Source organism: Mastigoproctus giganteus, chromosome 2 (genome assembly GCF_048544385.1).
Source record: "Mastigoproctus giganteus isolate SK-2022 chromosome 2, ASM4854438v1, whole genome shotgun sequence".
Taxonomy (NCBI): Eukaryota; Metazoa; Arthropoda; class Arachnida; order Uropygi; family Thelyphonidae; genus Mastigoproctus; species Mastigoproctus giganteus.
The window spans coordinates 164,172,339-164,197,382 of record NC_143576.1 but is presented as its reverse complement, the minus strand read 5'-3'; the positions used below and the strand labels follow the sequence as shown (position 1 = coordinate 164,197,382).

The following is a 25,044-nucleotide window of genomic DNA, read 5'->3' as shown; positions in this document are numbered from 1 at the left end:
TGCCCTGTCCATCGACGTCAACTGGCTTCACTTCCTTTGACTTTATGTGTTTCTTAATTAATATCATAACCCCTCCTCCCCTCCTGTCCTGTCTATCCTTTCTATATACATTGTATTCCCCAAATTCCAGTTCCGCATTACTTATATCTGTGTGACACCACGTCTCTGATATCCCAACAATATCTGCCTTTGATGTTTTGAGCAATACCTCAAATTCATCAAATTTATTTACCAAACTCCTAGTATTGGTGTACACGCAGGTATACATGCACCTGTTGTTTTTGTGACAGAATCAATATCTACAGCTAGGGAAGTAAATAAAATGCTTGTTCACATTGTCCTGTGCTTCTACAAATCTGTGTAAACAGATTTGTAGAAGCACAGGACAATGTGAACAATAACATTTTTCAATATCTGAATGAACTAGAAGATTTTGGATTGAATATAAAAAGGAACAAATAAAGCCATACAAAAATTACTAGCTTCTTTGAGTAAACTTTTGTAAATTTAAGTACAGTACATCAGCTTCCCAATAATGTATTGTATAACATTTGTACAGCTATATGCATTACTGATTTTATTTCTTTTTTTTTTTTTTTTCATTAGCTTCAAAATAAATGTTCCCATATTTAGAATGGCAACAAAAAATAAATAACAGACTCCATACAGTATCTTTTAAAATTCAAATGCCATGAGAAGTTCCCTGCGAATTTTGAATTTCTTCCCCCCCATCAACATCAAGAAACGAACCTCTTGAATAGTTACACAGTTTCATAAACGCTGTGTAACTACAGTACATGTATTTATGCATAGGACAATGTGTATATTGTACTTGGGTTAGAAAGTAAAATTACTTTTTTCAAAAGTCAGCAGCAAAGTTCCGAAACTCTTCTAAAGTAAGGAAGAGAGCTTCTCTATTCAACACTTTTTAGCATTATTAGAGGCATTTGATGCAAGAAAGCAAGCTTATGCAGCATCAGCCAAAAAAAAAAAAAAATAATAATAATAATAAATAAATAAATAAAAAATAACCACTTCCACTTCACCCCTCTGTTCGTTCGAAATACCTGTCTAGCTGAGCCTTAAACTTATTTAGGCCATCAACTTCCACGACAAGGGATGGAAGTCTATTCTACCAACCAACCACCTGCTGGCTAAAGGCAAATTTCCTCACGTCTATCCTACATCTGTCTTTTCTCAATTTGAATTTATGTCCTCTCAGGTGATTATTCTGAGCAAGAGGAAGAATCCCATCAGCATTGAGCATGCTCAAACCATTCAAGGCTTTATACACCTCTATCAGATCACCTCGTTGGTGCCTAGTCCCCAGACACTGTAATTTGCAAAACTTAAGCCTTTCTTCGTAAGAGCACCCCTTTGTTCCATTCACTAATCTTGCTGCCCTTCTCTGTACTCGTTCCAGCATCTCTACATCCTTCTTGAAATGAGGCCTCCAGACCTGTATACAGTACTCTAGGTGTGGCCTGACCATTGCCTTATACAAGGGAATAATCACCTCCTTATCCCTGATAGAAAAATTCCTATATATCATCAACAATACACCATGAGCTACTCTTGTAGTCCATCTGCACTGTTCAGAAAACTTCATATCTGCCTGCACAACCACCCCCCAGGTCCCTTTCATTCTCTACCACTGTCAGTGTAGTACCACAGAGTTGATACGTTGTTCTGGGGTTGCTGTTTCCCATATGTAGTACTTTACATTTGTCAATGTTAAACTTCATTTGCCACCTCTTAGCCCATCTGCTCAACCTTTCCAGATCCTGTTGCAGTAGCATAGTGTCAGTAGTGTCCTTGACAACCCTGCCAACCTTCGTATCGTCTGCAAACTTGGACATTAAGCTTGATATACCATCATCAATATCATTTATAAATACAGAAAACAATAATGGACCCAATACTGAACCCTGAGGGACTCCACTAATAACATTAGTCCACGATGAGCAGTGTCCATTGATTATCACTCTCTGTCTTCTCCCCCTCAACCACCCCTTTATCCATAGCAGCAATTTGCCTCCACTGCCACACTGCTCCAATCTGTGCAGCAGTCTTCCATGTGCAACAGTATCAAAAGCCTTTCTAAGATCCAAGTATATAATATCAAAGTTATTCCCTGCATCCAGTTCTTTTGTGACTGCATCATAGTATCCAATCAAATTGGTCAGGCAAGACTTCCCCTTAACAAAACCACGCTGTGTCTGAGCTATAACTGAAGTCTTGTCTAGATGATCCTGCAGTGCTTCTTTAACCAGTGCCTCCATTAATTTTCCAGGAACAGAAGTTAAACTAACAGGTCTATAATTACTTGTGTTGCCCTTTGATCCTCCTTTGTGAATTGGGGTCACATCTGCACATCTCCAGTCCATGGGTACTTCCCCTGAGTCCAAGGAAGCTCTCATAATTATGGCTAAGGGTTTACTTCCTTTGCTGCCTCCTTTAATATAACTGGATAGATCCCATCCACCCGAGGTGCCTTTCTTGTATTTATCTTCAACAATTTCTCCTCCACTTTACTCTCAGTTATTACAAGATTCTCTAGCTTACTGCCAGAGTTGAATACACCTCTGGCATTCCCCTCGCTGAATAACTCCTCATTTGTGAATGTCGATGCAAAATATTCATTTAGTTTGTTAGCTACCTGAGCAGGATCATCAACAGTTGACCCATCGATATCAATTGGACCAATCTGATTCATCCCCTTCCTTCTAGAGTTTACATAAGTAAAGAACTCTTTGCTGTTTTTCTTTGCATCCCTTGCCAAAGATTTCTCGTAATCTGCCTTCGCCTACCTAACCTCCTTTGTAACTTGGTTACAGATCAACTTGTATCTATCATAGGCTTCTGTGTCACGTGTTAATTTGTATGTATCCCATGCATTTTTCTTCTCTGCCATATGCCTCATTACTTCATCTGACATCTACTTAGGCCTAAACCTTGAACAATATTTCTTAGTTGGTATGTAAAGCCTAGTAGCTTCCAAGATAAGTTCTTTGAATGCTTCCCATTTTGAATTTGCTGTTGGTAACATCATCAGTTGGTCCCACCGTATAGAATTTAAATACTGTCTCAGTCCATCGTAGTCGCCTTTACGAAAGCAATAACCCTTCCCTTAACCCCTAACGGTAACTTTCCATCTATCACCCAAGAAACAATAACAATTAGCAACCAACTGTTTATTTCTTATTATTAACATTAAGAAATAAATGTTTATTTCTTATTGGTAACATGGTAGTTATTTTGAGATTAATTATCGTTCTATACTCGAGGTGGTAGGGAAATGTAAACATGTAAAATGTTCACTTGTGTGTGTGGGGGGGGGGGGATGATGCAAAATTTTTTTTTTTTTTTTTTTGTGCTTTTCTGAAAATGAAACAGATAACAGCTCGCACAACAAAATGTAAGCACTGCATTGCTATTTTCCAATAAAGATCACATTTGTGAAATTCTTTCTGTGTAAAGTTTAGGCTAAGAAATAATCAGGCTTAGTAAAACAGAGGAGGGGGATTGGATAATTCAAAGTAGTTTTGACACCCGTACAACTCTGAATTATCAAAGCTCCACAGTACACAGGAAAAAAGGAAAAAAAAAAAAGTCGTTCTAGTCACTGAAAAAAAACTTTTCCAGTTAACTTGAGATAGCCATCGCTAGAAAATCAGTGCTTACAGGTATTTCTTCAGATTTTCCGAAGAAAAAATTATCACTGAAAATGAGTATGGTGGCTTTAGTGTGCAGAAAGGTGGGCTTACTCCCAGAATCCATAATCTGTCAGATCAGCAATTGTTTTTGGGATTTGTGTACAGGAGCACTATCACAAAGAAGCAGGACACCTATTGTCAATTTCCCTCTTCTCTGTTCCTTTATGCCCACCTCCTTAAATTTTTGAGAACAGCAGCTAGGCATCTCTAATGATGGTTTTCCTATATGGCATGCAGTCTATCAAAAGAATTTCTTCCACACACAGACTAACACATTAACTAGAGCCATAGGCAGAAATGAAAGTGATTCTTGCACTAATGCTATTGGAACATGCAGCAGCCTGGAAAGCAAAGTGTCAGGAATTTCAAGCCCTACTGTGGGTCATCATGGAACCAATAAATACGTGAGCTGTGTTAAGATAACTAAGGGTAAGAACATGTGCATGTACACTAATGCTAGGAGCAATATAAATAAATTTGATGAGTATGAAGTACTCATTAAGCCATCAAATGCAGACATTGTAAAGATAGTGGAGACAATGGGGATATAATGTAAATAAATTAGTGGAGACAATGGGGATATAATGTAAATAAATTAGTGGAGACAATGTAAATAAATTTTAAAAATTTGAAGTACTGATTAAGTCACCAAATGCAGGCATTGTAGAGATAGTGGAGACATGGTATCACTCAGACACACACAATGCTGAATTTGAATATGGGGAGTACAATGTATACAGGAAGGGAGAGGTGGCAGCATTATGCTCATGTTAAGAAGCACATTAAATCTAAAGCAATCCATCCAGTTGATATGGAAAAACAAAATTGAGAGTAGGGGTTTATAGGCCTAATGGCTGCAGTGAGTATACCCAAACAGCTATACAGTACCTGGATTTCCAAGAAGAAAGACAAAACACCAGTGAAATAAGAAAGCGTAAAAGGCAACACAGAAGGAATAAGCTCGGGAGTACAGGTTTTGAGAACAAGTGGAGAAATACCATCAGGACTTGGCACTTTCTTGGAATCAAGACTGTTCAAAATTCTTCTGACATTCTTTTGACAGAAAACCACAGGATGCATGGAGTGGAGTATACTGGGAATGGTAGAAGGTAGCTGACCAAGATCATCAATACAAGAGTAAGAAGAAAAGTAGAATGCTAGGAGGTCAGCTTTATCTTTAGCTGAGTGGCAATAGAACCAATGATTTTAACAGAGTAAAATGTAGTAAAGATGCACAAAAGTTGTGACTAATAGCTTTGGCTAGAGATCAGAATACTTGACTACCATTTGAACAAGAAGCAAGATTTCTGCTCTTAGCCTGTTCAAAATCTAGTTAGGACTGATTAATAACTACTGTTGCAAGCTTTGGTGTAGGCAGAAAATGAACCTGACATTTCAATGCAACATTCTTATTTTGAATAGCCTTAGCATATTTATTGGAAAACCAAGGTTTAGATAGAGGACATGATTTTAAGGGGGAGCATAGAATAAAGGATTTCATCTCTACAAGAATAATTTCATTGAGATGATCTGAGCAAATACTGACATCAGGACATTTAAAAATGTAATCCAACCAAGGGAAAAAAGAATAGAAATTTTGCAGATCACCCTATTTCGCATTCTTGTAATGCCAAACAATATAAGGGTGAGAATGGCCATGAGAGAGAGAGAGACTAACTCTCTCTCTCTCATCAGATCACAACTCCAAGTTGTGATCTGATGTTCCTAGAAGACTACTCATGTATTTTTAAGGTTGTTTGTGAGAAAAAGATCAAGAGTGTTGGCTGTGTGTGGTTAGGACTCTGGTATTCTAGTAGGTCATGTCATGTCATGTTCGTAAATCTTTAATGCAGAGCGGCTGCTTTAACGCAAGTCCATTTCCACCTTGTGACTGTGCTGGAAACAGTACTTACTAATGCTAGTCAGTGTGTTTGTGAAGTAAGTGTGGGTTATTCTGAGTCATTGTTTGACTAGCCGCTTTGCAATCAGGAAGCAACAAGCAATTTTCTTCACAACTGGTTAAGTTTTGAAGAAACTGTATTCCTTATCTTCATTTTCTTATCATTTTTGAAAACTAAGACAATGAAAACAGCAAAAAAAAAAATATATATATATATATAGAATAAAACAAATAAAGAAAAAAATAATAATAATTAATTTAAACTAAACTAAAATGAGAAAATAAAAAAAAAAGAAAAATTGCTGCTTCTTGATTTTCAACATTTCCATGAGGAAGTGGGCCATATGTAAATGTCACTTGCTGATTGTAGAATAAACAAAATATAAAAAATATATAAAACAAAAAATAGCAATAAAAATTCTGCATACTACTATGGCCTAGTAGGCAGCAACAATGCAACCACTCTTCTTAACAAAAAAACAAAAACATGCTTGCCATCAGAGCCCAGGCTGGTGGTAACAAAGCAAATATCTCTAAGGAGTTCCCTCCCAGTACCAAAAAAAATAAAATAAAAACAATGAAAAATGAATAAATATAACAAAGACGACGATAAGAGAATAATGGATCACATGATGTTAATCAGGGCAAGAACAATCACAAGAACAGTTAAGGTTATCACTAGCTGCAGATTTGAATTTGAGGATTTACAAGAGGGTTATATAATTATGTTGAATCCAAAGTATTCTCTTATGATGTGTTACATTGCATGATGAAGCAAGCTGAAATATGCTTATTGGCCTTAGAGGTAATGTAGAGTGATACTGATCTTGACAAACAGAGCTTCATTTACCACCAATGAGTACATGCCAACTGAGAATTTAAGAGGATAGTTCTCCTTACAGAAAATGCTCTTCTGGCAAAAATTTGGAGTGCAGTGAAATTTTCCTGCTTTTGGATAATGAATTATGACCAGCACTGATGTGGAAGGCACAGATCACTATAACAGGGGCAATATAATAGAACATGGGCCCAGTCCTCAATGGCAATATAGTGACATGTCTCACTATCAGAGAGGTTAAAATAACATAGTTCTGTGTTTAAGGAGCCACATCTATAATCAAGTAAGAAGGATAAATTGGTAAGTAAGGTCAAAATTAATTAAAGGAAAATTTAATTACCAACTTTTCCATAGTAAAATTTAATTACCAACCTTTTCCTGTTCTGCTACCTTTATAATCAGGGAAGAAATGGTACAAGAAGTAAACAGAATGTCTTAGAATTATCTGTATTTCTTTAAGAAACTAAAGACAGCTTTCATTCTGCAATTCTATTATTCTATTTTATTCTACAATTCTATTGATGTGCTTAGATTTTTGCTATTCTCCAAAATTACACTTGCTTTATATTAAAATGAAGAAGGCTAAAATTAATCATATAACATAAAAGTACCCAGAAAACAGTTGGGGGGCTGTGAATTGCAAGACTTACATGTGAATTTCCTATTCCAGAAATCTTAATTTGATTCATGTTTATGCTATTTATATGAACAGAATGCTATTTGCAGATTAAGTAAGATGAAACAAAACACACAGGTCAAACCAAAATTAAAATCAGAAAACTGTGTGAGTTTCTGCAGTAGTGTAGTATAAATGCAGTAGTAATATAGCTGTGAACCTTCCAAGAAAGACTTCTTGAATGTCTAACCATCACAATACATTACTTTACACAATTGTGGATAAGCTTAGTCCCATTCTAACACATAACAATTCATGTAATTTTATTCTTATAATAATTCATGCCCATTGACAAGTGAACGATGATGTTCTCTAGGCAATTTTTTAAAAGCGCAACTTCTGTAACTTAACCAGTGCCATGTGTGTGTGTGTGTGTGTGTGTGTGTGTGTGTGTGTGTGTGTGTGTGTGTGTGTGTGTGTGTGTGTGTGTGTGAATATATAAAAAAATTAATACAAACTTACATCCTTCATAATGTACATAATATTCAAACTTTCCTCCTTCCTGTTCATTGGATCGAATTTGAATTATCTCTGCTGGATCTAAAAATAAGATCATTAGGGGAAGAGAAAGAAAAAAAAAAATCATTAAAAAAGCACTCTCCATATTAAAGTAATTTCATTAAAAGCTACATTAATGTCAGATTTATTTAAAAGCAGTTATCTTAAAGAATGAAATAAAGCCAACTAGGTAAATTAAAATCAGCATTTTATTAATATTTAGACAATTGTACTTTAAAATAAATGTATATTTTAATCAACAAAAAACATTACACAGATTTAGATTGTTTTACCTGGTAGGGTATTCAAATATGTTCTAAAAACAGTCAAACTTCCTTGTGGCATCCCTTAATTCATCATTAGGTAATTTACCCCCGGGGACTCACATCTGGTGAGTATGGGCTTGGCACCCAGGGTCCTGAGCTGGATATCACCATTCTTCTATTTCTTGGCGATTCCTTTCTACTTCTGACTCTCTCTCTTTCTTTCTTTCTTTCTCTCTCTCTCTCTCTCTCTCTCTCTCTGGGTAACTTGGGAATTTTTTTTGGCTGGTGCAGCATAAGCCTTAGGCTTCCTTGCATCATATGGCTATTAATAATAATAATAATAATAATAATTTTGGGGGGTATTGAGACTATTCTGCTTCCTATATTTTTTTTTTTTTTTTTTTTAAATTCAAAAACCTATCCTGTTCACTTAAGAGCCATTTTCACTTACTAGTCAGCGGGTAGTTGATTACAGGAACAAACTTGCATCTGTTGTTGTGGAAGTTGATAGCTTAAATAAATTCAAGGCAGAACTAGACAAACATTTGGAATGAATCAGTGAAATGGGAAATTTTTTGGCTGATGCTGTATAAGCTTGCTTTCTTGCATCATATGCCTCTACTAATGCTAATGAGTAATTCAAAAGGTTTTAAGTAATTGTTTTGTGCACAGTTTACAAATTCAAGGCATCTCTAGTGAATAAAGTCAAAATGACCCTCAAAGTGGCAATATGTTATATACAATTTCATTTGACTACTAGCAAGTTAATAAACGGTACTATAAGTCACCATTATAGTCAGCCATATTGACCATTAGCAGATAAAGAAACAGCAAATGGCCATTAATGCAAAGATTTCTCAAGTTTGATGATGGATTAAGTGCACTTACTCCTCAACTATAGGGATGGAGAAAAGATCACAAATTTCATTTATTAGTCATTCAATTTAAGCAAATAAGGTAACTATTAGTTTGAATGTGTTGTTTTACAAATGTGTTAACGTATATTAAAATATAACAATAACTTATAAATTTCCGTATACAAAGGACTGGATTACACACTGTAAAAATATGCAGAGATCAATTTGTTTCCCTATCCCCAACAGAGCATGCACTCATTTGTTTTATTACAAAATGACATACAGTTTTCATTACTGTGGTGAGGCCAATTCAAAAGTAGAATTACCCTTTCTACTTTTGAGAAAGGGTAATTTTTTTGACAAAGGGTGAGAGAGAATAAATCTTTCTCTACAGTGAAATACATAATATTTTCATATAAATATACACAAATAATTTTTAAGGAACAGCATGATTAGCAATCCTTTTAGTACTACAGTAAAGGGATTACTACTTTATCACAGGTATCATGTGATGTAACTGATGTTAGCAATTGTTGACTTTCATTAATCACAACTGACAGCTGGGTGTCTCCTGCTATGTTGCATGTTCAAAAAGAACACAATACACTTTGCCAAATAACCCATATCTGCCATGCAGATGAATTTAAAGGGGGGGGGAGTTAACTGAGTTGCTTTTAGAACATTTTCAAAAATCTACCAAAATGACAGAATTTTCTGACTATTTTACACCATGTTAGCGAGGCAACGAGAGAAAGAAATATTCTTGATCTGGCTTTTAACAGTGATTCATTATATATTAAGATGTTAATGTTATTGTTGCTTAGGGGCTTTACGGCGCAAGGACAGCAAAAGCCATAATGCGCCTAACTATGGTGATGTTAAGTACATAGTTCTATCTGTATAGATGTTATTCAAGTTTATATCGTGTTGTATAGTTTTATCTGTTTGAGGAAATCAAAAATTTTGGTCACATGTGGTGTGTCTGTTAGTAAGTCAGAAATACTGAGAGAGGTGTTCGTCGTGGGAAATGAGATAAGCATAGCTTGTCGCTCAGTACTGTACTTGGGACAATCAATAAGTAGACGGTGGACAGTGAGCTGAGTGTTGCAGTTTGTACACAGTGGTGGGTCAGTGGCTGCAAGAAAATAAAGATGTGTCAGGTGTGTGTGACCTATCCTTAATCGGGCTAATACAACTTCTTCATGTCGGTTTTCACATATACTAGATCTCCATGGTTTCAGATCTTTTTTTATGCAAAGTAGCTTATTGTTGGCTTGATTCTTCCAGATATGTTGCCATTGTTCAAGGCATCGTTTATTTATAATGTACTTATAGTCAGATGTAGGTGTAGTGAAGGATTGGTCTATAGGATCGGTAGCTGTTTTGGCAGCTAGGTCAGCCTGTTCGTTTCCAGAAATGCCAGCATGACCAGGGATCCAACATAACAGAACTTGTTGTTTCTTCTGGTTTAATTTAGTCAGAGTATTCCAGATCTGTCTAAGTAAGGGGTTATCATTTTTTGTATTGTGTTGTATAGCTTGGATAGCACTAATGGAGTCAGTATAAATAACGCTGTGCAGTCTAGTTCTTAAGAGTGTGTAGTTTAAGGCTATGTGGATAGCACAGAGTTCTGCAGTATAGCTGCTACATTCAGTGGGGAGTTTTTTGGACAAAGTGATGTTAGGAAATACTGCTGGTGCACCAACATGATTGTCTGTTTTAGACCCGTCTGTGTAAATTGGTGTGTACTGGCCGTGCTGGGTTCTTAATGCGGCGTACATTTGCAGTATGTTCTGTTGAGATAAGGTGTGTTTTCCCCAGGCTGTGAATGAAAAGTCACACGGCGGTATATGATACATCCATGGCGGGGCTGCATGAGAGGCAGTAGGCTGTATCTTACTCAGGTCAATTTGCCAGTCAGCTTGTAGTGAGCGAAGACGTATCCCGGTTGGTGGGTTTATAGATGGGTAAGCTCTATAAAGGTTTTCCCATTTAGGGTGCAAAACACCGTTCCAAGTGGGGTGGCTTGGATGCCCTTTGAGTTTTGCGGCATAATTTAATAAAAGCATTTGTCTGCGTAGCTGTAAGGGTGTTTCATGCGCTTCGGTATACAGGCTCTGAACCGGTGATGTACGGTACGCCCCCAGTGCAAGACGAAGAGCACTGTGGTGTACAGGATCAAGCCAACGTAAAGCGCTTGGTCTAGCAGAGCTATATATGACAGAACCATAATCCAGATGTGACCGTATTAGTGCACAGTAGAGATGTAGCAGCGTGTAACGGTCAGCTCCTCACGTTGTGCCTGATAGAACTCTTAAAATGTTAAGCTTTTTAAGACAGTTAGTCCGGAGCGTTTTTATATGATCAAGGAAAGTGAGTTTTTGGTTGAATATCACACCCAGAAAGCGGACACTAGGGACCACTGGTATGACTTGATTTTCTAGTCTAAGTTCCGGATGTTGGTGTAGGTTACGCTTCCTACAGAAGTGTATCCCAACTGTTTTTTGGTGTGAGAGACGAAATCCATTGTTTTGGGACCATTTAGCTATTTTGTTGATGGCACATTGCAACTGCCTTTCTATCATTCGCATGTTAGGCGAATGGCATACGATACTGAAGTCATCAGCGTACAGGGTAGTGGATATTGTTTGTGGTAGGTCGTGTGTTATTGAATTCATTATTATACTAAAGAGAGTTGCACTTAGCACTGACCCTTGTGGTACTCCTTCTTCTTGGATGAATTTTGAAGATAAGTGGTTGTGAACTTTTACTTGAAATGAGCGACAATGCAGGAAGTTTCTGATAAACTGTGGTAGGTGTCCGCGAAATCCCAGATCGTATCGGGTTCGCATAATACCATATCTCCAAGAAGTGTCAAAAGCTTTTTCGATGTCAAAGAAGACCATTGCAAGATGTTCTTTTCGGACGAAGGCATCACGAATGTTTATTTCTATCTTGACCAAAAAGTCAAGAGTGGATCTACCTTCCCGGAAACCACATTGCACAGGATTTAGGAGATCATTTTGAGCTAGAAACCAGGTTAGTCGGGCGTTTACCATTTTTTCCATGACCTTGCTCATACAGCTAGTGTGTGCAATGGGTCGATAATGTTGCGGATTTGTAGGGTCTTTGCCTGGTTTTGGAAAAGCCAGAATGTACGCATGATGCCATTTGTCGGGGAATGTGTTTTCTTTGAATATTCTGTTGTAGAGGAGTAGCAGAGTCTTGAGAGCCGGTTCGGTGAGTTTTGCTATCATGATGTAGTGGATACCATCTGGCACTGCTGCACTGAGTTTAGTAGATGATAGAGCATGATGCAACTCTGACATTGTGAAAGGGAGATTGTATGCAGAAAAAGATGCTGATTCAAAATTGATACGGTTTTTTTCAGCTTGTGCTTTGTGTGTGCCTGAAAATATTGCGAATATGATGTCGCAGCTGATATATTCATGAAAGCTCTACCCAGGGTGTTTGCAATCTCCTCAGGTTTTGTGATATCATGGCCATTGACAGTGAGCATGGGACAGTTGACACATGGGTGTTTTGCGTACATCCGCTGTATTTTTGCCCATATTGTTTGAGATTTTGTCGTGCTTGTGATTGTGGACGCAAAGCATCTCCATGCTTCCCTTCTGCTAGTCTGCCTGATTCGTTTTGCCTTTGCTCTTGCCTGTTTAAAGTGGATGAGGTTTTCTGTTGTTGGGAACTTCCTGAAGATATTCCATGCTTTGTTCTTCTGTTTTTTAGCTGCACTACATTCATCATTCCACCACACTTTTGAGTTGGCCAATATTTTTGTGGATTGTTTCGGAATTGCTTTGTCTGCTGCCTGCAGTATTTGATTAGATATGTATTCTACTGCCAGGTTTATAGATGTTTGTTGGATCTGGTTTTCTTCTAGTATTGCTAGCTGCTTGTACACATCCCATTCAGCTTTGTAAAAGTTCCATTTGGGGATCCGATAAGAAAGGTGGGGGATGCTTGTGTTAATGCGACATATCACAGGATAATGATCACTGCCCAACGGATTGCTGTGAATAGTCCATCCAAATAGAGGATATATGGTTGCTGTGCACAGAGCGACATCAATAGCTGATGTAGATCCTGTCGGAAGATGTGTATAGGTGTGAGACCTATTATTAAGAGTTATCAGATTCTGTTGATCAAGTAGTTTTTCAATGATTTGTCCACGCTTGTCCAGATTGTGGTTTCTCCAGAGCGGATGGTGACTGTTGAGGTCTCCTAAGATACAGTAGGGTTTGGGAACTTCTAAGTCAGCATAGCTTATATTTTGGTTAGGTGGCAAGTATAATGAGACTATGGTTAAATCAAAGTTAATATTGATTCGTGCAGCAACTGCCTCAAGGTTTGTTTTTAGCGGGAGTGGCTTTGAGGGTATCTGGGGATTGATGATCAGTGCTACTCCTCCATGGGCAGGATTGTTCGGATTTTGTGCAACACGATCTTGACGATGTATTATGTATTTCCGAAGGGAAACATTTATATTTGGTGTCAGATTTGTTTCCAGTAAGCAAGAGGCAATAGGGTCATATTGTGAAAGGAGATCTCGGATGTCAGCCAAATTACTACGATAGCCTCTGTAATTCCACTGTAAGAAAGTAAGCATTATTTGGGTTTAGTGGAACCCTCGACTTCTTTTCGAGGGACAGAAGATTTGCCTCGCTCAAGTTTACCTTTCCCCTTCTTTGGGAAATAAGGTTTCCTTGTATCCATATCCTCATTGGTGAACAGTTCTAGAACCTGTTCGTCGTAATTCAAATTGTCTTTTGAGTCCATGTATTCTGTTTGCTTTGAGTCAGGAGTAGTAGATACTGTGGTATTCTGTTGAATGGCATCAGGTTGTACTGAGATTGGCGTATTTAAGGCTTTGCTTTGTTTGTTTTTCGTTTGGTGCGTTGGTACTGGAGACAACAATGACCTTGCCCATTCAGCTAGTGATTTACTTGGTGGTATAGTTACCTCCGTTTGGGTAGAAATTGATATGTGTTTTGTGGTTATTTGTGCATAAGTGGGCTTATTAGTATTTGGAACTGGTAGGGATTTTTTGGCCTCTTGGTAGGTTACGTTACATTCGGTTTTGTACCGCTGTATCTTTTTTTCACGCTGCCAAAGGAAACACTCTTTGGAATATGCTGGGTGTGCCTCTTTACAGTTCAGACAGATTGGTCTTGTGGCTGTGCAGTCAGTACTAATGTGTTCAGTGGATCTGCACGTGGCACAGGCAGCTACTCCTCTGCAGACTGTCTGTGAGTGCCAAAACTTCTGGCACTTATAGCAGCGTAATGGGTTCAGGATGTACGGTTTAACTCGGCAGTTAAGGTAGCCTGCTTTTATCACTGTTGGTGGCTTGGGATTGTCAAAAGTAAGTATTATGTTCCGTGTAGGAACTAGTATGCCATCTTCCTTTGTCATAATTCTTCTGACATTAATGATTCCTTGGTCGTGTAATTCTTGTTTTAGTTCTTCGTCTGACACGTTCATGAGGTCCCACTCGGTGATGACACCTCTTGACGTGTTCAGGGAAACGTGGGGTAAAATGGTGATAGAAGTTCCACCAAAAGTTTTCAGTTTTTGTAGTTGCTCAGCCTGTCGAGCAGTGGCAACTTCAACTAGTAGGTCTCCTGATCTTAGACGACGAACTGTCTTTGGAGTACCTATTTCTGCACTAGAAATGGAGAGAGCTTTCCAACTGGTTGTTCTTCAGTTGAATGAATAATCAAGAAGGTTGGAGTTCGGATTCTGCCTACGTCAGTCTTTTGATGTTTTGCTGCGACAGAACCAGACTCCTCTTGTTTTTGCCTTGTCACGGTTTCTTCTATGCATCCAGTGTTTTTCTGGGATTCACGGACTTCATGCTCCATTTCGCCCTGGAAGGGAGACCTTTTCCCCTCCAGGTTACCGGACCCGCCACGTGGAGGCAGGAGCAGTGCCACCTTTGTGACCAAGCGGTAGTGTGTTAGTAGTAATATGCAAAATAAAAGAAAAAAGAAAGGTTACTTTTCCTCCTGTTCAAGTAAAGTGATTTCTTTACTGAAGCTTATTTAATTGATTGTTAGTGTAACGCTTTAAATAAAGAAGACGATTTTATTTATTCAAGAGAGCGCAAATCCACTGGCAAAGACACTCGATCACAAAATCGCTTGGCACCTCGGGCCTATATATTAAGAATCTTCAAGTAAAGGGATCTTTAGATGGCAGTGATCAGAGAAGACTGAAGTGAGATTTATTCAAAAAATAACTACTGTTAACAGTAAAAATGTTTTTTTTTTTTTTTTTTTTGTTTTTGCAAAGGTGATTACAATGGACAAGACATTTTTCAAACTCTTTTCAGTGGAACCAACAAATATTGAAAAATGTAAATTGCAAATGGGAAGTGTTCAGAGAAGTACTCATAGTCACCACTAAGTTTTTTTATATCAATTAAAAGCTATTGTTCAAGATTCAGAGCAAAACAGATATCAGATGAACTGATGAGCTTTGTAGCTTAGAGGCAAAATGCGTGGAATGATTATAAATTGTCAGGGGACAAAGAGTCATATAATATGTACAAACTAAGGCCACTGTAGCTGAATGGTCAGGCACAATGGTGTGTAAGTAGACATGCTTTGTTTGAACCGCAGCCACACAAAGCATGTCTACTTACACAAAGCATGGTGTGTAAGTAGACATGCTTTGTGTGGCTGCGGTTCAAACCCACATGACTGCTAAATATGGTGCTATTTCTCATAATCTATCCTGTGGACTTGCCTCTGTCAATGTGGTTGTTCTGGAGTATAAACAGAAAATTTGCCACTAATAATAAAAATACATTTAAGAATCAGCAGTTAGAATGAGAATAATAGCGATATGACATACTTTACCAAGAAAAGATACTTTTGCTGATACATTTTAATATCAAATAAAAAATATAATAAAAGACATCAAACTGTAAATCACATTAAGGGACAGAAGTCTTTGAAGGCTTGCAATGCTTTCTATCTACTGCTGCCACAGTGAGTTGCACATTTTACCTGGTTTCTTACTTTCCCTAACTTATATTAATGAAACTATTTCTGCTAAGGCCTATTGTCCAACTTGGGTAAAACTCTTGAGCGACTTACTGCTGCCCGTCTGAATTGTCTATTTACTGAACACTCATTAAAGTCCTCTGACCAGTTTGGTTTTCATCCAGGCTGTGGAATTGAGGAGGCCTTGGTTGAACTTCTCTCCAGAGTAAACAACTGCACATTTAAATATGCTATGACTATTTTCGTAGATTTCTCTGCAGCCTTTGATTCCCTTTGGTCGGACATCTTCTTTGCTCGCCTCAGGGCTTCTCAATGCTCCTCACAACTCTACAACTTAACATGCAACTAGTTAATGATTGCCACCAAGCAGAGTTCTTCAGAGCGACCTAGATAGACTTCAAGAATGGTCAGAAAAATGGGCTATGCTTTAATCCAGCAAAGTGTAAGGTATTGCACCTGGAGAACAGTAACCCCAAAATAACTTATACACTAGCCGGAGTTGAACTAAAGCAGGTAGTGGAGGAAAGGGACTTGGGTATTAAAATACAGTCAGATATGAAGTTCTCCGAGCACTGTAGACTGGTTGCAAGGAAGGCCCATGGTGTCCTATCAAAGATTTATTGAACAATCACTAGTAGAGATAAGGACGTCATAATCTCATTATATAAGGCTATTGTTAGACCACACTTGGAATACTGTGTTCAAGTATGGAGACCGCACCTAAAGAAAGACATTGTTCTTCTTGAAAGGGTCCAAAGATGGATAACTCGCCTGGTGAGATCAGCAAAAGGGCATTCATATGAAGAAAAGCTTCGAATATGTGGGTTGCAGAGCTTGGAAACTAGGCACCTTAGAGGTGACTTGATTGAGGTGTTTAAGTCTCTGAGAGGCATAAGCAAAATGAATAAAGATGAAATTTTCACAGTTATAAATTATTCTAGAACTAGGGTCCATAATTTCAAGTTATGGGGGAAGTTGTTTAGACTGGACTGCAGAAAGTTTTATTTTAGCCAGCGAGTTATAAATTACTGGAATAAGTTACCTACATGGATGGCAGAGGCTGACAGACTGGTGAAATTCAAAGATCAGCTTGATAATTACCTAAGGGAGGAGGGAAATGCATAGGTTGTACATTTGCTTTTCTATTATTAATTTTTATTATTATTAATTTTATTAATTTTTTTTTCTCATTATTATATTTAATATGGTTAGGAAAAGATTTTACGTGGTTTCTATCCATTTAAATTAAAATGTATCTGGATTGGCGCATGTAGTTTTGATGCATTTTGTTTGTTTGATGGGTATCTTGCTGATACCCATCATCAGACCTCTGGAGGTCTAATGATGGGTGTTGGCAGGATGGCTGAGGTGTTGCTCATTGTGTATTGGTTTGGGTGGTGCCTGAATGAAGTATGTTGGGGCTCCGTGGGGTGATTTGGATAAATTATAATTTAAACTTATTATTATTAATTTGTTTTTATTCTTATTATTTTATTTATTTTTTGTTATTTTATTTTATTATTATTATTTTTATTTATTTTTTTTGTCTGGTGGAGCATAAGCCATAGGCTTCCTTGCACAGTAGATAATACTATCTACTGCGATCCTAAAACCCAAACAACTCGTGGCTGGAAACACCTGGTTCAACTCTGGCAAGATCGCTGGTCTTCTTCTTCCAAAGGTATGGTCATAAGAAAGTTCATTCCATCTGTGTCTTTTGCCTTACAAAAGTCGATCCTAAAATGGTTCAGTCCAAGTCATTAGCATTAATAGAGGCACATGATGCAAGAAAGCAAGCTTATACAGCATCAGCCAAAAAAAAAAAAAAAACCCCTTCCCATTTCACTGATCCATTCATTCCAAATGTTTATCTAGTTCTGCCTTGAATTTATTTAAGCTAACTTCCACAATAACGGATAGAAGTTTGTTCCAGCAATCGACTACCTGCTGGCTAAAGGCAAACTTCCGCACATCTATTCTCCAACTGCCTTTCCTCAATTTGAATCTATGCCCGTTCAGATTTGTAATCTGAGCAAGAGGAAGAATTCCCTCAGCATTATGCTCAATCCATTCAAGGACTTATACACCTCGATCAGATCGCCTCGCAGGTGCCTAGCCTTCAGAAGCTGCAATTTGCAGAATTAAGCCTTTCTTCATAAGAGTTACAAGGCGATAATCACCTCCTATCCCTGCTCGCAAAATTCCTATATATCATTGACAGGATGTCATGACCTACTCTGGTAGCCTGTCTGCACAATTACCCCAAGATCTCTTTCATTCTCCACTACCCTGAGTGTAACATATAGTTTTTTTTTTTTATGTGAACTCCAAACATGAGAGGTATTAGAACCTATAGTACTTAGTACCGTGCTTGGGTTGGAGGTTGAGAAGATGAAAGAAGATATTTGTTGACATTGGATTTGAGCTTCTGTAGATTTTAATTTTCAGGAAATACATATGAAGGAAGGTTGCTCCAGAAAACGGCAGTTGAATGAATAAATGAGGAAGATGAAAAGTTGGTTCTGTGGGTTTCAAGTTGGACAGTAAATGGATGTTGGTTGGTGGCGGCACGTGTTCGGACTGTTTTAAAAGAGAGAGTGGGAATTATAGAAGCCAATTCAGAACAAAAGTGACCATGGAAGTATCTGCAGAACAGGCATACAGCAGAAACAGTACGTCTATGAGAAAGCGAGTGGAGAGACTCTGTTAGAGATGAATCATTAATTAACCTAACTGCCCTCTTCTGAATGGAATCAAAAATCCTGAGAGAGGTTTTGGAGGCACCACCCCAGATGTGGAAACAATATTCCATGGCAGGGTGGATCTGCGATTTATAGAGAGTGAGCAGCTGTTTGGAAGAAAAGTAATGCCGAGAGCGAAAGAGAAAACCAAGTTTTTTAGATGCAGAGGAAGCAATATTTGTAATGTGCTTGTGCCAAGAGAGATTAGAAGTCAGGGTAATCTCCAAAAGAGATATATCATTTTGCCTAGAAATCAGAGTGTCACTAAAGATAAGCATTTATCTTTAGTGACAAAGCATTTTTCCAAGATATAAGCCAAGACTGAGTTTTAGAAGGGTTAAAATCAACTAAGTTGTCTTTGCCCCACTGGAGATTTACCTGAAGATCGGTATTTAAGGAACTGGTAGCAGATTTTCAAGAAGTTGAAGCTGATTGAGCAGGACAAGGTTTCTCAAAATGGAAAGTGGAATGCAATGTGCTATCATCGGCAAAACTATGGATAGGATTTCCAGTCAATGGAAGAAGGTCATTAATATACAGGAGGAAAAGAGTGGGGGAAAGAACTGAACCTTGGGGGACACCGGCATTAGCGGAGAAGTTAGAAGACAGAGAGCCATCTACCATCACCCTAAGTGAGCAATCAGAGAGAAAACTGGATAACCAATTATTAAAAACAGTTGGCAAACCATAAGATGGAAGCTTGTTTAGAAGACCTTTATCCCAAACACGATCAAAAGCCTTTGAGATGTCAAGAGCAACTACTTGTGTTTCACCGAACCTTACCACTGAATTAGTCCATAAATGGGTTACATAAGCCAGAATATCACCAGTGGATCAACACTGACGGAATCCATACTGGCGATCGTTGATCAGACGGAAGGTTTCTAGGTAGTTTAAGAGTTGGCGGTTAATTGATTTCTCCATTACTTTAGAAAGAGTAGAAGTAATTGCAATGGGACGATAATTGGATGGGAGGGATTTGTCACCCTTTTTAGGAACTGGCTGGATATGAGCAAATTTCCAAGCAGAAGGAAAAACACCTTTGGAATAAGAAAGTGAAAAAAGGCAGCAAAGGACAGGAGTAAGTTCAGGAGCACAGGTTTTGAGAACAAGTAGAGAAATACCACTTGTTCTCAAAAACTGTGAAAACAAGTGGAGAAATACAATCAGGACCTGGAGCTTTCTTAGCATCAAGATTCATCAAAATCCTTCTGATATCCTTTTGACGGAAGACCACAGGAGGCATTGAATGGAACGTGTTGGAAATGGTGGGAGGTGTTTTACCAATATCGTTAATACATGAGCTGGAAAAAAAATGGGCTGCTAGCAGGTCAGCTTTATCCTTGGCTGAAGTGAAAACAGAACCATCTGGTTTGGACAGAGGTGGTAGCAGAGATGGGCAAAAGTTGCAGCCAATAGCTTTGGCAAGAGACCAGAATGCTCGGCTACCATCAGGGCAAGAAGCAAGTTTTCTACTCTTACCCTGTTCAAACTCAAGTTTGGACTGATTAATAACTGCTTTACAATTGTTGCGAGCTTTGGTGTAGGCAGAAAATGAAACTGAAGAATTAGAAAGAAACCAATTACGATATGCAACATTCTTCTCTTGAACAGCCTTAGCACATTTATTGGAAAACCAAGGTTTAGATAAAGGACGAGATTTTAAAGTGGAGTGTGGGATAAAGCATTCCATTCCTGCAAGAATAATTTCACTGACACGATCTGAGCTAAAGTTGACATCAGAAGTTTTGAAACAGTAATCCGACCAAGGAAAAGAAGAAAAGAAGTCCCGCAGGTCATCCCATTTTGAATTCTTGTAATGCCAAACAACACGAGGTTGGGAATAGCCATGAGATAAAGGTTCCATTGGAGAAAAGGCAATCACCAAGTTGTGATCTGAAGTGCCTAAAGGACCTCTCACTTCGACCGTGTACTTAGAAGGGTTGTTTGTGAGAAAAAGATCAAGCATATTGGCTGTATGATTAGGCTTGTCCGGTATTCTTATAGGTAAATGAACAATCTGTGCTAGGTCATTGGTAATTGCAAAAGCCTCAGCATCTAGACCTGCTGGGTTGGTGTGACTAGAAAACGGAAGCCAGCTGGAGTTGTGAACATTAAAATCACCAAGGAAAATTACCTCACTGTTAGGAAAGTTGGACTGGAGAAAGTCAAGTTGCAAAGAGAGGAAGTCAAAGAGCTCCAAGTGATTAGTGGAGTTGGGAGAACGGTAGAGACAACAGATGAATTTGACACAATGAGGTAGAGAGATTTTAAGCCCGAGAAGATCAAAGAGAGGAGATTCCAAATTGCCAAGTTTCTAACAGGGAATAGCAGAATGGACATATGCACAAGTACCACCTTTGAGGCGAAAGGAATCATACAGCGAATAATTTGGGCATCTGAGATGAGCAGTAGTTGAATCAACCGATAACTGAGATTCTGTCAGAAAAAGTACATGGGGTTTGGCAGACTGCAAGTGGAAATGGACATCGTTGAGATTAGAATTGAGACCACGTATATTTGTGAAATGAATTAGGAAGTGCTTGGGAGGTTTAGATCTTTTCGCAGATAAGCTTGCTCTATTAGTTTGACAATTCATGGTGTATTCAATAGTAAGATAAAGTGGGTGGGACATGCTGTATGAAGTAATGAAATTTTTGGATATGGCGTACACGTGGTAAGAATGTACCCAGATCCTTGACATAACGTGGCCTCGACAATGCTCCCCCGCATACACACTACTCGGACTCCCTCCAGTCACTATCTGGCAGAGTAGAGGTAGCAAGATTATACACTAGCTGAACCGGAAGCCACCTAGAGAGTTACCAATAGGTTCGGTCCAGTGTACTAACTAGCGGCAGGCCTGCGAACACCGTTTTAGAGCTGTACCCTCGAAATGTAAGGAATATTGGATCTCGCCACGACGTTCATCATAACCTCAAAAGTCGTCAATCATACTGCATGATGGAAGAGATTGGGAAAGGTTGACCGGAACTTAGCTCTAGAGACTAAACATGGGTTCCACCACTTCAAGCCTCTAATAAGCAAAGTGGTGGTATTTCACCGGTTGATGAGAGTCATCTACCACCTAGTACTGCCTGGTAACATAGAGGGGCGGCGTTCCTCCATGTGGAGTGGGCGCCACACCTCGACCCCTGCCTACGTTGGTTCACACCTCGGTGGTCACCCACCATGTACTTGTGCATAGAGGTTATAACCAGAATTACTAACAGTCCCACCATCGTGAAGGTGCAAGCAGAGGATTTGGCTGTCCCAGACCGTCCGGACTTCGCCGAAATTGGGTCCACTTGACTTCAGTGTCACCCGAATATCAGTTCCATCAGAGTTTTAGACTCCGAGGTAGCAAGTATAGCTTGTCTGGCATATCTGAGAGAATGTCTGTGACAACCTCAAGGACCAATTGGTACATTTCTCTGGGGTAACTGCTACCCATATGCAGTACTTTGCATTTGTCAATGTTAAACTTCAGTTGCCACTTCTCAGCCTGCCTACCAAACTTTGCCAGATCCTGTTGCAGCAGCATATTGTCATTAACAACCCTGCCAACCTTTCTATCATCTGCAAACTTTGACATTAAGCTTGATATACCTTCATCAATATCATTGATAAATATACAAAAAAACAATGGACCCAACACCGAACCCTGAGAGACACCATTAATAACATTAGCCCACATAGAGCCCATTGACCACCACTCTCTGTCTTCTCCCACTTGACCATCCTTTTATCCATTGTAGCAACTTACCCATAATGCCATACTGCTCCAATTTGTACAGTAGTCTTCCATGTGCAACAGTATCAAAAGCTTTTCTGAAATCCAAATAAATGATATCAAAATTATTTTTTGCATCCAGTTCCTTTGTGACCACATCATAGTATCCAAACAAATTGGTCAGACAAGACTTCCCCTTGACAAACCCATGCTGTGTCTGAATTATTGCTTCAGTCTTGTCTAAATGATCCTGCAATGCTTCTTTAACCAGTGACTCAATTATTTTCCCTGAAACAAAGTCAAACTAACAGGTCTATAATTACTTGTGTCACTCTTTGATCCCCCTTTGTGAATTGGAGATACATTTGCACATCTCCAGTCCGTGGGGACTTCCCGGTCCAAGGATTCTCTCATAATTATGGCTAAGGATTTGCTTACTTCCTTTGCTGCCTCTTTTAATACAACTGGATAGATCCCATCCACCAACAGGTGCCTTTCTTATGTTTAACTTCAACAATTTCTCCTCCACTTTGCTCTCGGTTATTATAAAATGATTTAACCCTCTGTTAGAGTTTGATAAACATCTGGCCCTCTCCTCCTTGAATAACTCCTCATATGTGAATGTAGATGTAAAATACTCATTCCGTTTGGCAGCTATCTGAGAATGATCATCTACGGTCAAACCACTGATATCCGGTGGACAAATCTGATTCATCCCCTTCCTTTTAGAGTTTATATAAGTAAAGAAGTCTTTGGTGTTTTTTTTTTTTTTTTTTTGCATCCTTTGCCAAAGATTTTTCATAATCTGCCTTCACTTGCTAAATCTCCTTAGTCACTTCATTACAGACTAGCTTGTATCTGTAATGAAGTATATAATATATACTAGCTTGTATAACATAGGCTTCTGTGTCGCCTGATAATTAGCATTAGCATTAGTAGAGGCATTTGATGCAAGAAAGCAAACTTATGCAGCATCAGCCAAAAAAAAAAAAAAAAAAAAACCCCCACTTCCACTTCACCCCTCTGTTTGTTCAAAATACCTGTCCAGCTGAGCCTTAAACTTATTTAGGCTATTAACCTCCACTACAAGGGGTGGAAGTCTGTTCCACCAACCAACCACCCGCTGGCTAAAGGCAAATTTCCACACGTCTATCCTACATCTGTCTTTCCTCAATTTGAATTTATGCATTCTCAGGTGATTATTCTGAGCTAGAGGAAGAATCCCATCAGCATTGAGCATGCTCAAACCATTCAAGGCTTTATCACCTCGCTGGTGCCCAGTCTCCAGACACTGTAATTTGCAAAACTTAAGCCTTTCTTCGTAAGAGCACCCCTTTGTTCCATTCACTAATCTTGTTGCCCTTCTCTGTACTCGTTCCAGCAGCTCTACATCCTTCTTGAAATGAGGCCTCCACACCTGTATACAGTACTCTAGGTGTGGCCTGACCATTGCCTTATACAAGGGAATAATCACCTCCTTATCCCTGCTAGATAAGGAGGTGATTAGTCCTGTATATCATTGACAATACTCCATGAGCTACTCTTGCAGCCCGTCTGCACTGCTCAGGGAACTTCATATCTGCCTGCACAAACACCCCCAAGTCCCTTTCATTCTCTACCACTGTCAGTGTAGTACCACAGAGTTTATACGTTGCTCTGGGGTTGCTGTTTCCCATGTGTAGTACTTTACATTTGTCAATGTTAAACTTCATTTGCCACCTCTCAGCCCATCTGCTCAACCTTTCCAGATCCTGTTGCAGCAGCATAGTGTCAGTAGTGTCCTTGACAACCCTGCCAACCTTTGTATCGTCTGCAAACTTGGATAATAAGCTTGATATACCATCATCAATATCATTTATAAATACAGAAAACAATAATGGACCCAACACTGAGCCCTGAGGGACTCCACTAATAACATTAGTCCACGATGAGCAGTGTCCATTGATTACCACTCTCTGTCTTCTCCCCCTCAACCACCCCTTTATCCATAGCAGCAATTTGCCTCCAATGTCACACTGCTCCAATTTGTGTAGCAGTCTTCCATGTGCAACAGTATCAAAAGCCTTTCTAAGATCCAAGTATATAATATCAAAGCTATTCCCTGCATCCAGGTCTTTTGTGACTGCATCATAGTATCCAATTAAATTGGTCAGGCAAGACTTCTCCTTAACAAAACCATGCTGTGTCCGAGCTATAACTGAAGTCTTGTCTAAATGATTCTGCAGTGCTTCTTTAACCAGTGCCTCCATTAATTTTCCTGGAACAGAAGTTAAGCTCACAGGTCTATAATTACTTGTGTCAGCCTTTGATCCTCCTTTGTGAATTGGGGTCACATTTGCACATTTCCAGTCTATGGGTACCTGCCCTGAGTCCAAGGAAGCTCTCATAATTATGGCTAAGGGTTTGCTTACTTCCTTTGCTGCCTCCTTAAATATAACTGGATAGATCCTATCCACCCCGGGTGCCTTTCTTGTGTTTATCTTCAACAGTTTCTTCTCCACTTTACTCCCAGTTATTTCAAGATTCTGTAGCTTACTGCTAGAGTTGAATACACTTCTGGCATTCCCCTCGCTGAATAACTCCTCATGTGTGAATGTCGATGCAAAATATTCATTTAGTTTGTTAGCTACCTGAGCAGGATCATCAACAGTTGACCCATCAATATCAAGTGGACCAATCTGATTCATCCCCTTCCTTCTAGAGTTTACATAAGTAAAACACTCTTTGCTGTTTTTCTTTGCATCCCTTGCCAAGGATTTCTCGTAATCTGCCTTCGCCTGCCTAACCTCCT

At 38.9% G+C, this 25,044-nt stretch overlaps 1 protein-coding gene across 3 annotated transcripts in view; it reads right to left on the bottom strand.

Moving 5' to 3' along the window:
• Positions 1 to 25,044, bottom strand: part of mof (males absent on the first) — a 220,151-nt gene that overhangs the window by 133,223 nt on the left and 61,884 nt on the right. For 2 of the 3 annotated variants that reach the window (XM_090368764.1, XM_090368766.1), the window contains exon 2: positions 7,593 to 7,670. In XM_090368764.1, the coding sequence (XP_090224890.1) occupies positions 7,593 to 7,670 (78 nt within the window). The remainder of the gene's footprint in view (positions 1 to 7,592; positions 7,671 to 25,044) is intronic. The other variant, XM_090368765.1, reaches the window with a different exon arrangement.